At 46.2% G+C, this 16201-nt stretch overlaps 2 protein-coding genes across 11 annotated transcripts in view; one reads left to right on the plus strand and one right to left on the minus strand.

The window, feature by feature from the left end:
• Window positions 1-16201, plus strand: part of ASTN2 (astrotactin 2) — a 595125-nt gene that overhangs the window by 382388 nt on the left and 196536 nt on the right. The gene's annotated exons all lie outside the window — the stretch shown is intronic.
• Window positions 704-11334, minus strand: TRIM32 (tripartite motif containing 32). 7 transcript variants are annotated; one of them, XM_050926911.1, is made up of 4 exons: window positions 11276-11298; window positions 9123-9188; window positions 6830-6903; window positions 704-5637 (listed from the first exon to the last, which is right to left on the minus strand). In XM_050926911.1, exon 4 carries the CDS (start codon window positions 5570-5572, stop codon window positions 3629-3631), a length of 1944 nt encoding a protein of 647 aa, XP_050782868.1. In that variant the 5' UTR covers window positions 5573-5637; window positions 6830-6903; window positions 9123-9188; window positions 11276-11298; the 3' UTR covers window positions 704-3628. The 7 variants fall into 7 exon arrangements, with proteins under 7 accessions (XP_050782868.1, XP_050782863.1, XP_050782865.1 ...); XM_050926906.1 differs by lacking the exon at window positions 6830-6903 and having other exon boundaries at window positions 9123-9241; window positions 11276-11331; XM_050926908.1 differs by lacking the exon at window positions 6830-6903 and having other exon boundaries at window positions 11276-11307.

Below are 16201 nucleotides of genomic sequence, written 5' to 3' on the forward strand. Positions count from 1 at the left end.
TCATTCTTCAAAGTTCTTTATATTTTATAAAGCAGCAACTGCTTACAGCGCTGTCCCACATCATAGGAAAAGAGTCTGGGTAACAAACTGAGCTGGTAACAAGGAAATCAGAGGATGTGTCCACTGATGAGATATTGTCCTCTAAACCAAAATGGCAAATTGCTTAGCTCTCTTTATGGCGTTCTCCAAATGAGATTTTCTTAAAAAGAATACTCACAGCACCTATCACATTATCCCAGTTCAATCCATAACAACTAGTTGAATCTCACGCCACTCCAGAGTAATATAAGCAATACTATCCCAATATTGCAGATGGATAAATTGAAGCAGGCAATGGCTAAGTGAATCAGTGGCAAATCTAGGATTATAATCCAGGATTCCTGGCTCTAACCACTTGACGCACTTTCAAGTATTTTTATTTGTTGCACTATGGAGGTGTGGGGGTTGTTTGCCTTTGAAGCATCAGGTACAACACATATCACGAAGATAGAGGCCTTGAGGGCCTATTGATCTGAGCGTGTATGATAAATCCTAGTATTTATGTTTGTAAAGTGGGGAAAGAAGTGAGAGATGCTTATTGTAGGCCTGCCAGAGAGTGGATTTATTCTTCACATCCTGACAGCATGAGAAGAGGTATCTTGCAGTTAATATATTAGCAAATATAATTCCAGATGGCCACGGAAATCAGTCTGCCACCAAAGAGAACACAAGGAAAAATGTTTTTAATAACAAGATAAGCCATTTGTAATGCACTTTTAATTGGATCAATTTCCCCTTTTATTACACAATCTTTAAAAATCAAACACACATTATCAGACATGTTCCATCTCCATGTGAAAAGCAGAAGCTAAACTATTTCATCATTATCTTTAACTACTCCAGTTCATCTCCTTTGGAGCTGATCACAACAGTGGCAAAAAGCAAAACACCACTGCAAACGAGGCAGCTCTGAGAAACTATTTTACAGCCAATTCTGCTTTGCCAGCTGAAGCATGTACTTTAGCTGGAGATAGCCATTCCTCCTCCCCCTGTCTGCCTGAAAAAAAAACACGAGAACAGTATAGCAGCTACAGGCTAAACACACACACGGGCACCAATCTCCCCTCTACCTTACTCTACAAGTGCATCACAGAATAGTGTCTCCTTTTCTTGGAATCTGTAATACAGGATGGAAGAGATGATGGAGAACTTAATTTAAACTGTGGCTACCAGGAAAAACCTAGGCAACCAATTGCTCAGTCAGCAGAATGGGCCAGGTTTAAAGTCCACTTAGTGTATCCATTTGGCCTCTAGGAAATATTCTCTCCCGAGTTTGAAGTAGATGCTCATTAGGAAAGATAATATTGTTTCATTTATTCAGTTCTATGGAAGCTGCCTGCAGAAAATAGCTCTTAGGAACAGGTGAGATTTTTAAACATGAACGATCAGTATAATAGGAACTGCCATCAATGTAATGTTTATAAAACAGCTTGGGTTGCAGCACAGTAATTATCCAAACGAAGTCCAAATACAAGTAGATCTATCCAAACAACATGCACATCAGAGTGCAAGTTACTCTCCAGATTGCTGCTACACACCACAGGCAAACTTTCCCAGAAGTCAGCTGTGTGTCTAAACCCATGTTTGGGAGTTTGTATCTACAGCAAATCAACACACCACAGCTCATATGGTAAGGGCTGAATTTTTAAATTCCCTTCAGAAGCCACAGTGTCTTCCCCTCTACAGGTCCACTGCTTCCCTCTGTACCTGCTCCCTTCTCTCTCCAGTTCTCTTAGGTCATCACTTCGTAATACAGTAATACCCAATTGCCCTGATCAGCACTGTACTCCCTGTGCCAGGCACTGCACAAACAACTGCAAAGATAGGTCTGGAGTAGTTGGGGCTAATGGTCTGGCCCTGCTCAGTTCTTTGGCCATATCAGGGAATCCACAAATCAAGATGGTTCTTCTCTCACCATTTGATCTGGAAGCCCTGTTACAGTCACACAGCTGGCTAGAGGGGCACCACAGCAGCAGCTGCTCTCAGGAAGCCCCCGGTGCCCCCCCCCTTTTATTTTTTTTATTGCTGCTCAGCTAAGAAGGGACAGACAGCTTGTGGGAATTTAAAAACTCACCTGTTTTTACAGCCACATTGTAGCACAGCTTTGATACTACAGCAAATACAGTTTGAAAATGCTGGACAGGACAGCAAGTATAAAGCCAGTTTTTTTACATGTCTATTGTGCCTCTAAATTTGCAACTACATTCTTCATGATAACAAATAGTAATTACACTGCAGTGTACCCATGATCTTTGGCAGATTAACATTCTACAACTGTGTCCTATTTAAATGTTTCTTTTCTTCAATAAACCATTTTAGAGGAGCAATATCACACTGAGATGTGTGTTTATGAGCCAGGATAGGCACACTGTGGGGGGTGTTAACTCACACAGCTGCAGTTTTGTGCTTCATCTGACCCAAAGCTGAGATGAACATGCATCCTGGTGCCCGCTGGAACCATAAAAAAAGGCCAAACAATGTCTCTAGGAATGTAGCTTTTTTCTGTGCATGGAGAAAGACGCAAACCACCAGAGCAAGAGATTCCAAGCAATAAAATAAGATTCTCTCCCCCTCCCCTTTTTTTCTCCTATCTCATGAACAAGTAGCTTTCACATACAAAGTGCAGACTAGTGGAAACCTATCAGTAAAAGCAATGGAATGCAGAACACTGGAGTGTGCAGATGAACATACCATTTGTCACATTTGATCTTGTTTACTTCAATTTCTCTCTCCCCTGGCAAAGCTTTAAATACCAAACAAACCTTCAAAGACAGGTTCCAAGCCAAATTTAATAGTAAAATTGTGAATGCTGACAGGCTGAAATGAATTCTGTTAAATAGGCTCTCTTGTGAATTCCCCCTCTCGCTCTACTTTTCTCGTGCTAATCAAACTGTAATGAAATTCTCTTTGCCATCAGAGGGCAGTTCTCTGGCTCAATCAGTCTTCCATGATTGCACTGTACCCACTTCACATTGAAGAGACTGGTGGACCAAGTGGGGTTCACTAGTGGCACCATGAAGATAATCTCCTAATTACTACAATCAGGGAGGGCTACAGCCCTGCCCTTTACTTTTATGCAAGCTGCACCTTTGTGCAGTTTAGAGAGGTTGCGTTGTCGTATGCAGCTACAGCGCTGCAATCAGAAATACCTTTCTGTGGTTGTCTGTGAAGAACTGCTACTGAGATCCTTGTGAGAACTGTGGTGGGAAGACCACCACCTCATGGTTCTTCTAAAGAAAGGTCATATACAACAGTCAGTTAATACTTAATGGCACAAACCAGCATGCAGTGGTTGACGCTGGGAGTATGAGCTACGGCACAAGGCAGTAAGATGTAGGGAGAGATCAGTCACTTACCCCACAACCAGTAATCCATAAGTATCCTTTGCTCCATGGAGGAGGTGGTGGTGGCTTTTTTTTTTTTTTAAATTATACAAATAAAAAAGTTATTTTGTTTCTAAACACAAAATAATGACACAGCTTGGATTAGGACATAATCTACCTGAAAGTGCAGCACTAACTTCTGTCAGATTATGGTAAGGCGGGGAGAATCTATAATGAGAAGAGCAGCTTTATCCAGTGAAACACCCTTAAGGTGTGGAATACCTCCTCAGATGGTAACTGTAGATCTTAATGCAATGATCCCAACAGTCCAGCACTAGCAGCTGCCCTTTAGGTGTAATGGCTATGCCCACAGGGCAGGTGAGGCCTTCCCTGATTAAGATATTGTAGCCACCTCCTTTAGGAAAATGCAGGATTTCTTTACGGCTGCTGTCGGCAACAATCAGGTCTCCCCTAGCATCCACGCACATCCCAGCGATGCACCTGAAATCCTCATTCTCGGAGAAGAAGTGGCTGATCTGGCGGCCTAAGTGCCCATCTGGACCTACGGAGCCAATTGAAAAGCCCCCCTCGAGGTGATGCTCATGCTGGCGGTTCTCCAGGTTCAGCCCCAGCCCCTGAGTGAAGTATACGGTCCCTTCAGAATCACAAGTGACAAACTTTGGACGCACAGCACTACATAAGCAACTGTACTTAACTACCCCAACACCACGGTCCACTGTGAAACACCAGAGCTTTCCTCCTTCCACATCGGTCACTACAAACTGCCCTGAAGGCAGAGCTGTGATGCCCCAGGGCTTACTAAGCTGGCTCCTGTGACATGCAACACAGTGTCCATCCATGGTATACACCTTTAGTGAGTTATCATAGCTGTCAGTCACTCCTATCAGGCCATGGCAGTTCATGGTGACAGATAGGGGAGTCAAATTGGGTAGATCTGCTCCAAGGAAACTCAGCACAAAGCTATCAATGCCACTAGGGCTCCGCCGGATCTCCTTCAGAAAACCCTTGCGGGTAAATACCTGGATTCGGAAATTGCCACGATCTGCCACAAGCACCTCTCCCTGTACAGTGACATGTAGGCTGACAGGAAGATTGAACATCCCTGGCATGCTGCCTTTGGAGCCCATCTTCTTGAGGAAGTGACATTGCTGGATGCTAGTGGCTGTTTCAGGCATCCTTGGTTTGGCAGGTGAGGAATTTGGTGTCAAACCGGTCCCTTCTTGCACCACATCAGGCTCCCTAAATGTAGCCGATGAGGATGCCGCAGTCTCCATCAGAGATTCCTCCATGTTGACTGTCCGAGGTTTCTTCGCCACCTGCCCAATCTGCAGTGGCCCCACATGGCCCACCTTGAGGAGTTCCACCTCTTGCAGAGTCAGCTCTCTTGGTAGGTTGTTTGTCAGTTCTGGCTCTTCCTCGTCCGCTGCCTCCTCCAAGAGAGCTATATCTCCCTGCTTAAGCTTGGCAAGGAAATAGTCACATCGGGATACGATCTGCACTTCTGCTATGTTCAGCAGATAAGCCTGTTCCTCCATTACCTGGTTATTTATTTTCTCCACTTCAGACAAAGAATTTGTGAAGAACTTCCGTGACCTTGCCAGTTCTTCCTGGATCTTGCGCTCTTCCTTGCTATAATCCTGAAGAACTGCTTTGTATCTGGATTGCACGTCTTTGGAGACCCCTTCCAAAGATGCTTTTCTTTTCTGCAGATCCCCCATGAGCTCCCGAAGTCTGCCGAGCTTTACCCCAAATTCCTTCCTCCGTTCATCCGCAGCCTCTTTGATGGCAACAACACCATGTCCTTGCTGCTGATGTTCTATCTCCTTGCATGGGTCACACAAAACCAAATTACAGCTCTTGCAGAAGTGCCTGGGTAACCTTCTCCCGCAAGCTTTGCACATGAAAAGGCCCACAGATTCACTCAGTCCTGTGGTGTCTATGATCTTCAGCACAGTGAGATTGTCGGTCAGTTGAGCCAAGTTTGTGATCCGAGTGATCTTGCTGCAGAAAGGGCAGCGTATCCCATTGATGCTGTTTGCTAGGAGTTTCTCCAAGCACTGCTTGCAGATGGTGTGCCCACAGTGTAAGAGTTTGGGCCTCAGCTGGTCCTCGGTAAAGGACTCCATGCAAATGGGACACTCCAGAACTTCCCGAAGTGCATCTGAATTCAGGTGAGAGGCAGCAGCCATGGCTTTCCAAGGTAGATTCAATTAGTGTAAAACTTGTACTCACATTTATTCAAGGTGCTTTGATCCTGTTCAGAAAGAAAAGAGAAAAGTGATTTATTTCCTTACCACCTCCGGCTATATATACACATGCAATTTATTTTTGATTTATCAACCATCTCTGGCGAATAAGCAATCCACTTGCCTCTTCCACATTCTGAAGGAGCAGATTAATTTCAGCTAATCTCACAGTGGGCAAGTTCTAACACTAACTTGCAGTTTCTGGTACACTGAGTGATTCACTTACATGATTTATAAGTAAAACTGAAAGAAGTCTAATGGCAGCAATAAGGAAACCCAATAGATATTGATGACTAAATCATCTGCTCGTGATACCCAACTACCACGGCCATGCCTCTGAGTTTACACAATTTATGGATACACAGGGATAGTAAATCAAGCATTCAGATATTGCAGATCAAAAGGGGGACCAGATGGTGCAGTGCCTTAGGACATTAGTATATTACGTCTGGAGACCGGGATTCAGATGTGACCTCAGATATGAGTGAAATGAATGTGGTTGTTCTGATCTACTTTCTTGGATGTTAATCAACCAAAATGATAAATTTCCGACATCCCATCTGTTTGTCAGACAGATAAATTAGAGTGAAAGAAATCTGTCGGCTTCTGCTGTTTTTTTGTGCATTTTTTAAACATGCAATCATTCACAGCTAAGATTTAATCCAGTATATTGTATTAACCTCTTCAGTATTGCATCCCTCCCCACCCCCAAAACAAAATACACCTTTGATGTACCAAAATTCCAGTGGGCACTGGCACTGAAAAGGTAATAATTAGACATTCCATTCATTAGTAAAAACTATTTAAGTTCAATTGCTCATTATTAGTTCTGGAGTTTGGCTTTAAAATGTTTCACTTTATAGATTTAATAATCTTGCAGCATCCATCTTGCTCTTACATTTTGGTTCAATCTAATAATACCATTATTGCCAACCACTCTTATCCTTCAGCATCCTCACGTTATTCCTCCATAGTGAATTAAAGAATCGCAGCAGTTCTCTCACTAAAGCAGGCATCCACTCAAAGAGAACAATAGCGTTCACATCATTAAATCATTATTCAGTGGACTTGGTTTCCATACTTTTACTATTGCAAGGCCTGGCCATTAAAAGAAAGGAGAGCAAAAAATCTGTTGTTTTTTTTTAATCCCTAACTTGAAGAGAGAGCAAACTGAGAGACCTGTACAAAAAAGTAACATACCCGCTGTGCTCTGAATCACGGCTGCCTGCACATAGCACTCTCCTGCTTCCCTGCTGAGCTTGCCTGCTTCATCCCTGGGAGCATTTGAGACAGAAGGATTTTGTATACTTCAGTAGACCATTTGCTCAAAGGAAGGGAGCAGACAACTGCTGTGGAGGAAAGTGCTTTGTGCTCATACAGAGAGAAAGTGTGCATTAGTTTATTAGTAGGTTTCAACCATTGCCCTGTTTGTTACTCCTTGAAGCCCTCATTTTCAGGGATTGATTCAGTGGTGTAGAGGAATTACAGTTATTTATTAAGTAAGGACCTGATCCTTTACTCCTAGGACTGGCAATGTTGCGGATGGAATACTCAGAGCTCCTGGGGAATTACGGCTTCATAGTGTTTAAGGCCAGAAGGGACCGCTAGGTCATCTAGTCTGACCTGTGTATTACAAGCCATTACACTTCCTACTTACCCTATAGCCCAATAACTTGGGTTAGACTAAAGCATTTCAGACCCCAGAGACTAAGCTGTGTTATCCAGCAGCTCCTATTGCTAGCACTGGAATAGAAGATTTGTCTTTATCTTTAGCATATGTAGAAGCTGTGGGCACAGAAAGCATTGCTCAATAGCCAGGACATTGCCAAGTAGTGAAAAGCAATATTTAAGAATGAGAAATCAACAGCGTAAGGCCTATTATCTATATGTATTCTCTTTAGGAATATACTGGAAGGCTTTGCTTTGGAGGAATAAGGCTAGGGGAAGATGCCAAATGACTGGAACGGGGAGGAATCCCAAGTTAGATAAAAGGCTGCTGACCACCTTTTAAAAAACAAAATAGAAGAACCAATTAGGAACCAACTGCTACTAATTTTGAAGACAGTCAGATATTTAGCAAGCTGAACTAAACAATGTCATTTTAATAAAAAAAATATAAATCACAAAACCACCTGTTTATGAGAATGATACTATGGGTCTCCCTGAAGTAAAACAATTCAGTGATCACTGTAATTGCATCCTTAACTTGCATGAGGGCAACATGTAGCAGAGGTTTCCAGCTAACAAGTGCTCTTGTGCATCATAGTTCAGGCAGTTCATTAAGCACAAGGGGTTAAAATTAGAGAAAGCCTTAGGTGAGGGTCAAGTTAGATATATATATGTGTGATTTTTTTAAAATTACATTTAGATTCTTTCCACTGTATAACTTTGCACTGTTTTTGTTTTGGTTTTTGTTTCTCTTAGCATGCACTGAGAGACTAAACTAGTTAGTTTCACTTTTGCCTTATAGTCAACTTTACAATCAGATTCTGGCACTAAGAAAAAGCTTCAAAATTTAGGCTACAAACACTGCAGGGAAGCTGTTTAACAAAATATTCCACTGGAATGAATAATAATAAATAATTAAATAATAATAATGCATCCCTGTAACTCAGAATTGTCCTGCCTTTGCTTTTATTTGCACTAACCCTTATCTGTATGCGTGTTTAGAGTTAATATACAGGCTACTAGAAACATTGCAGGATTTTTCAAATCAGCACTGTGGGAATGGAAACATACAATGTGATCACAAGAATATTTTCCTATAAAAAGAAAATAATGTTTATCTCCCAAGAAGCAAAGTCCCACACATGCCTCTAAATATGTTTTCTTTCCATCGATAAACGTTTTTATTGAGCAAATGTTAGTCTTGAGTCAAATGGAGGTGCCCTTGGGATTGTTAAGTATATGCTTTGCGAGTACAACCATGTCAAGCATGGGCTGATGAACACACAGTGGAAACTAGCTCAAGTGATTCCGTTTCAGTGATGCCCTGAGACACTTGCACAGCCATGTACACGTTATTGAAGTTTGATTTGGAACATGGGTACAACAGTCTCCTTAGCAAAGACATGTCTGCTGCAGCAGGAGATAAGTTCATTAAACAAGGGGCTCTGTTAACATGGGAATAACCACAAACAGAATTAACTGCTGATACAATTAAAACTATATGTAAACACAGTAAAGCTGCCTGCTAACAAGACTACGGCATTAAAAGAAAGACAGCTGTGGCTGGCAGAACTTTTTTGCGGGTCTGGAGCGGTGGGAAGGGACTTCAAAACAAAGCCATCATCCACACATTAGCTGCCAGAAACCAACTACTTTTTAAGAAACAGGTCCTATCTAAAACTCAACCTGTAACTACTCTGCATTCATGCTAACAAAAATTATAGGGATTTCCACACTCTCTTCTAAGGGCTGGTCTACACTGCGGCGGGGGGGTGGGGGGTGGAGAATAGCATAGCTGAAGTTGACATATCTTATTTCGACTTACCCCCGTCCTCACGGTGCGGAATCGACAGCCATGGCTCCCCCGTCGACTCCGCTTCCGCCTCTCGCCCTGGTGGAATTCCAGAGTTGATGGGGAGCGCAGCAGGGATCGATTTATCGCGTCTAGAGAGAAGCAATAAATCGATCTCTGACAGATCGATCGCAACCCGCCAATCCGGCGGGTAGTATGGACATACCCTAAAAGCTTCCAGCCTCTCCTAGTAGAAGGAATGCTATTCTCTGTGTAATATGGCAGGTAGGAAATGCTGATTCTGGAAATGTTAGAGATCTAGTTGCATCAGACTTTATCTGCACGAGAGTATGTCTACACTACTGAGACTATACAGGAATAGCTACATCACGGTAGCTGTGCCCAGCATAACACATAATGTAGATGCAGCCTACACAGATGGAAAGATTTATTTTGTTTTGACCCGTTACCACAGGAACTCCACCTCCTTGAACAACGGAAGCTACCCTGATGGAAGCATTCTTTGATCCACACAGTTGTGTCTACGCTGGGGTTAGGTCGGCATAGCTACATCGGTCATGGATGTGGATTTTATACCCTGCCCAATGAAGCTATGTTGACCTAACTTTTAAGCATAGACCAGTCCTAGAAAAATGAACCCTGATTGGCAAAAGGAGTTAACCAGACATACTGTCCTCCCTCAACTTGGATTGAAAATGTTTTTCCCATAGGTGTGGACCGTGAACGTGGTCAATAGAGCTTAATACCCATTGTTAGACAAGTATGCTAGTATATGTCCACATTACACATATTAGAGTGACAAAGTTGTAGTGCAGATGCTTGCAACAGTAAAGAAGGGATTTTTCCATAGCTGTAGTAAATCCACCTCCTTGCGAGGCAGTAGGTAGGTCGATGGGCTTAACTTGCCCTGAGCAAGGTAGTCTTTTAAGGTGCCACCAGATTCCGTGTTGTTTTTGTGGATACAGACTAAGACGGGTACCCCCGATCCTTAACTGACCTAAGTTTCAGGTGTGGACTAGAGCCTAGTTGTCATAATCCAGGGACCAGCGTTGTGGACATTCTTTTGCTATCCCTTCATTTTTCCCCTTGGTCTTTCTTGCTCTCTGCTTCTGCTCCCCTACTCATCATCCCAGAGCCCACCCTGCCATTGCTTCCCTCTACCCTGGGGTTGGCACCTTCCAGAGAGAAAACATACTGACCTCACCCAGCACAAAGCCAGTCTGGTTCAGAGCCTTTGAAAAGGACACTCAGCTTTTATTTATTGTATTAAAATGGGGGGAATCTTTCAATGGCTTGGAACCTGGCTATTCCGGCTTGAGAGAAAGAGACCAGCGAGACACCCCCAGGTGCCCACTGCTAGCCTGGCTCTGCCCTGGGAGCTCTTCCCTCTTGCTCTACAGCTCCATCCCAAACTCAGATTTCTCCCTCCTCTCCCCCAGCCCATACTGTCCCCCTTTCAGTAGAGGGTCCCCTTGCCCCTCACCCTGTGCCTGCCCCTGGGGGCCTGAATCCCAACCAACCTACCCCCATGCCTGCCCTTGGGGGCCTATTACACCCCCCCATGCCTGCCCCATTATTCCCCCTCTGTGCCTGCCTCGGGGGGGCCATCACCCCACCCATGCCTCATAGCTGCCCCGTTACATGCCCCCCCATGCCTGCCCCTGGGGGCCTGTTACACCCCACCATGCCTGCCCCATTATTCCCCCCCATGCCTGCCCCGGGGGGGCCATTACCCCCCCCCACGCCTCATGCCTGCCCTGTTACATCCTGTGCCTGCCCCTGGGGGCCCGTTACCCCCCCATGCCTGCCCCGTTACACCCCGTGTCTGCCCCTGGGGGGCTGGTTACACGCCCCCCCATGACTGCCCCTGGGGCCCGTTACACCCCCCCCATGCCTGCCCCATTATTTCCCCCCCCCGTGCCTGCCCCAGGGGAGTCATTACCCCACCCCCACGCCTCATGCCTGCCCCGTTACACCCCGTGCCTGCCCCTGGGGGGCCGGTTACACCCACCCCCGTGCCTGCCCCTGGGGGCCCGTTACACCCCCGCCCGTGCCTGCCCCTGGGGGGCTGGTTAACAACCCCCCCCCCCAACAAAGGGACCTGCCTTCCCCGCCGCGAGCCCCGACGAACCGCCCGGCGCGGGGTGGGCGCGGCCCATTCCTACCTGCCCGGCCCGGCCTGTTCCTGTGACCGCCGCCGCCGCCCCTCCCAGCCTGCCCCGCGCGCCCGGCGCCTGCCCCGCCCCGTCAGCGGCGGCCCGGAGCATGCTGGGAGCTGTAGTTCTGCCCGGACCCTGCCGCGGCCAATGCGGCCGCGGGGATGGAGCCAGCGCTAGAGAGCTCCCGCGGGGCAGCGGGCTCGGGATACCCCCCCAGGTCTGTGTTTGCGAGGCTCCCCCGAGCGTCCCCACGCCCTCCAGGTTTGCATTTCCAGGGTTGCACTTTGGGGTGTCCTCACAGCCCCCCCCCCCAGGTTTGCATTTCCAGGGTTGCACTTTGGGGTGTCCTCACAGCCCCCCCCCAGGTTTGCATTTCCAGGGTTGCACTTTGGGGTGTCCTCACAGCCCCCCCCCCAGGTTTGCATTTCCAGGGTTGCATTTTGGGGGGCTTGCTCGCAGGACCCCCCAGTTTTGTACTTTGGTAGCTTCCCCCTGCCCCTTTCCAGGTTTTGTTTAGGGGGAAGCCCTGTCCCCCCCTCGTTTGCGTTTTGGGGGTATTCTCCATTGTTTCCCTCTGGTTGCACTTGGGGAGGATTCTCTGTTGTCCTCTCCCCCCAGTTTGTGGGGCCCCTACTCCAATTGCAGGACACCCACCGCTGAGTTGGGTCTGTTCCCAAGGATAGACAAGGCCTAAGAAAAAATAACTCAGGTAGACTAGCTAGAAAAACATACGCATGGTGGATGCATCAGACTTGGGGTTCTCAAGCTTTTCCATAGCCTCTCTTCTAAGTAGTAGTTCACACTATCTCCTGGGCACCTCACTTCTCTTTCCCCTCGTGCAAGTGGCTTCACTTCCTCTTCGCCCTCCTGACATCCCCATGGTGACTACAGCAACTGCTTGTCTTTGGAAAGCGTTCAATGGGAGTTAAGTTTCTTTTACCACAATTCAGCGGCACATGGGTTCTAAGGGTATGTCTGCAATGCAAAAACAGGTGTGTTCTTAACATGGGTTAAAATAGGGAAGACATAACTCTGCTTTTAACTTGAGTTAAAGCCTGGGGCTGTACTCAAGTTGCTAACCTGAGTTAAAATCCAGGTTGTCTTGTCTTCACTGCTATATGTACACCGGAGTTAGCTAACTGGAGTTAAGAATAAACTTTTGTTTGCAGTGTAGACATACCCTAATAAGAGAGGAGCCAGAACCACGTGACCAGGCAGCTATCTGTGTCCCATTAGCAAATTCTCCACAGACCACCAGTGCTTCACTGGTCACTGTTTGAGAACCACTGTATTAGGACAGAGCTACATTAAACAAGTAGGTTGGTTTAACTATGTTGGTCAGGGATGTGAAAAATCCACACCCTTAAGTGGCATAGTTAAGTTCATCTAAGTCTCCATGTAGACAGCGCTAGGTTGACAAATGAATTCTTCTGTTGACCTACTGCCTCTCGGGGAGGTGGATAACCTGTCTATGTAGTGTCTATAATGAAGCACTCATCTGTGCCACTGTAGCATGTTAGGTATGGACAAGCCTTTAGACAGGACAAAGCCCTGGGGAACACACGAGGTCACAATCCTGGCCTGGCCTACGCAAGGTGGTCTGAATGATTTAATAGGCATTTTCCATTTCTGATGTCTATGACAGCCTTCAGATAGGTGGAATTGTGCTGTGTGAGCAGGACAGGCGTGTGGCTGCCTTTAGGAGCATTATATAAGGCCCTTTGTAAAGTCCAGCTGCATCCCAGCTTCAGGTCTGACACAAAACAGTGCAATAAAGAAGGGTTGAGCAGTGGTCGACAACATGCGGCCCATCAGGGAATCCACTGGTGGGCCGCGAGACAGTATTTACATTGACCATCCGCAGGCATGGCTGCCCACAGCTCCCAGTGGCCATGGTTCACCGGTTGTCCGCCACTGGGGTAGAGGCTGCTTATTACAAGGTTCTTTTAAAAGACTTTTAAAGGCTTTTAAAAATAGCCCTCCTAACTTTCTTTATCTTGCTGTTAATAAGGCATTTGACAGTCCCACATCACATAAGCAAACTAGGGAAATGTGGTCTAGAAAAGAAGAAATTACTGTAAGACGGGTGCACAACGAGTTGAAAGACATACTCAAAGAATAATTGTCAATAATTCATTGTCAAACTGGGCAGACAGAGCTTGTGGGGTCCCACAGAAATCAGGCCTATACCCAGTATTATTCAATATTTTCATTAATGACTTGGGTCATGGAGTGGATAACGTGCCTGTAAAAGCTGGGAAGGATTGCAAACACTATGGAAAACAAGATTAGAATTCAAAATGAGCTTGAGCAATTGGAGAATTGGCCTGAAATCAACAAGATGAAATTCAGTAAATATAAGTGCAAAATACTTCATGTAGGAAGGAAAAAATCAAATGCACAACCACAAAATGGGGAATAACTATCTAGCTGGCAGTCACCAACTTCTGTTGGTGAGAGAGACAAGTTGGTATTACTGCTGAAAAGGATCTGGGCAATGTGTAGCTGAAAAAAAGGATAATATCATTCTGAGGTGTCAGTAACAGGATTTGTATGTAAGAAATGGGAGGTAATTGTTCTGGTCTACTGAGCACTGTTGAGGCCTCAAGTCGGAATACTGTGTCCAGTTCTGGGCAGCACCCTTTAGGGAAGATGTAGACAAAGGGGAAAGAGTCCAGAGGAGAACAACAAAAATGATAAAGGGTTTGAAAAACTTGACCTATGGGGAGAAGTTAAAAACACTGGGCGTGGTTAATCTTGAGAAAAGAAGAGTGAAGGGGGACCTGATAATCTTCCAATATGTTAAGGGCTGTGTCATGGTATAATTCCCCACTCTGAACCTTAGCGTCCAAAAGATGGGGTACCAGCATGAATTCCTCTAAGCTCAATTACCAGTTTAGTACTTGTAGCGCTGCCACCAACCAGGAATTCCAGTGCCTGGTACACTCCGGTCCCCCCACAAAACCTTGCCCGGGGACCCCCAAGACCCAGTCCCTCTGGATCTTAACACAAGGAAAGTAAACCTTTTCCCTCACCATTGTCTCTCCCAGACTTCCCCTCCCTGGGTTACCCTGGAAGATCACTGTGATTCAAACCCCTTGAATCTTAAAACAGAGAGGAAAATTCACCTTCCCCCCTCCTTCTCTCTCCCCCTCCCAGACTCTCCCTGAGAGAGAAAGTAATCCTAACACAGAGAGAAATTAACCTTTCTCTCCCCCTTCCCTCCTTTCTCCCCACCAATTCCCTGGTGAATCCAGACCCTTTCCCCTGAGATCTCACACCAAAATAAAAAAAACAATCAGGTTCTTAAACAAGAAAAGCTTTTAATTAAAGAAAGAAAAAACAGTAAAAATTATCTTTGTAAATTTAAGATGGAATATGTTACAGGGTCTTTCAGCTATAGACAGTGGGAATACTCTCCCAGCCTAAGTATACAAGTACCAATTAAAATCCTTTCAGCAAAATACACATTTGAACTCCTTCCAGCCAAATACACATTTGCAAATAAAGAAAACAAACATAAGCCTAACTCGCCTTATCCACCTAGTACTCACTATTCTGGACATATAAGAGACTGTATCAGAGAGATTGGAGAGAAACCTGGTTGCACATCTGGTCACTCTCAGAACCCAGAGAGAACAACCACCAAACTCTTAACAGCACACGCACAAACTTCCCTCTCTCAAGATTTGAAAGTATCCTGTCCCCTGATTGGTCCTCTGGTCAGGTGACAGCCAGGCTCACTGAACTTGTTAACCCTTTACAGTCAAAAGAGACATGAAGTACTCCTGTTCTATTAATCCTTAACTATCTGTTTATGACAGGCTCTTATAAAGAAGACAGTGATTAATACTCCTCCATTACCACTGCTCCATATGCAGCAAGGGAGATTTAGGTTAGCTCGTAGGAAAAACTTTCTAACTATCAGGGTAGTTAGTTCTGGAATAGGCGTCCAAGGGAGAGCGAGTAATCCCCTTCATTGGAGGTTTCAAAAAACACAAACTTGGGTTAGGGTTAGGAGGTTGGACTTGACAACGTCTTGAGGTTCCTTCCAGCCCTCCATTTCTATGATTTTATAATAAAAACCTTATCAAACAACAGGCCCCTCCCTTCCTGACCTACACTCTGCTGTCTCACCATTTTCTGTCCCATTTTGCTGCTGACAGTCCAGGAGTCCCAGTTAGAAACACAAGCTGTGTTTTGTCTGGATATTGGCGGTGCCCTTAGGACCTAAGTTCCCTGTAAGCTGTGCAGCAGTGGAGCAGCCTTTTTAGTACCACACAGGCACTCAGGAGACCTGCCGCAGCCAGGGGAAGGTTGCTCCTCCCCTGGCCCCAACCTAGCTCGATCCCCAACCTTCCGGGGCCACCCGGTTCAGACCCAGCCGTGGTGCCCCTACCCTGGCCCAAACCCAGCTGCGGCCAGAGTGTTCTTGCCCCTCCCCCAGCCCAAACCCAGTCCTGGCCCGGACCTGCCGGAGGAGAGGTGCCTATCCTACGGCCCCAGTCCCAGAGCTGCTGTGGTGGGGAGAGGTGCCTCTCCCTCCCAGTCCAGGTGCAGCTGTGGGGAGAGAGAACTGGGGGGAGTCCTCTTGCCCCGCCATAGCCCCAGAGCACCCTCCTACACCCCAAGCCCCTCATCCCGGGCCCCCGGAGCCCGTACTCCCAGCTGGAGCCCTCACCCTGTGCACCCAGCTGGCTGCTCCAGCCCTGATCCCCCTCCTGCCCTCCAAACCCCACGGCCCCACCCCTACCACATGATTTTTGTTATGTGCCCCAATATGAAGGTGATGTGTCACACATACCTCCATATTGGTGCACATCACAAAATTCATTCTGCACATGGGTGGGAAAAATCAGAGGGAACGCTGATTAGGATCCTTTTTGCACTGACAGGGAAGGAAGAATTGCCACCTTGGAATCTGCTGCTGTT

This window comes from Gopherus flavomarginatus, chromosome 17, assembly GCF_025201925.1.
Source record: "Gopherus flavomarginatus isolate rGopFla2 chromosome 17, rGopFla2.mat.asm, whole genome shotgun sequence".
Taxonomy (NCBI): Eukaryota; Metazoa; Chordata; order Testudines; family Testudinidae; genus Gopherus; species Gopherus flavomarginatus.

Coding starts and splice junctions, on each gene's coding strand:
- TRIM32 (XM_050926912.1), bottom strand. CDS start 5,572: ATGGCTGCTGCCTCTCACCTGAATTCAGATGCACTTCGGGAAGTTCTG.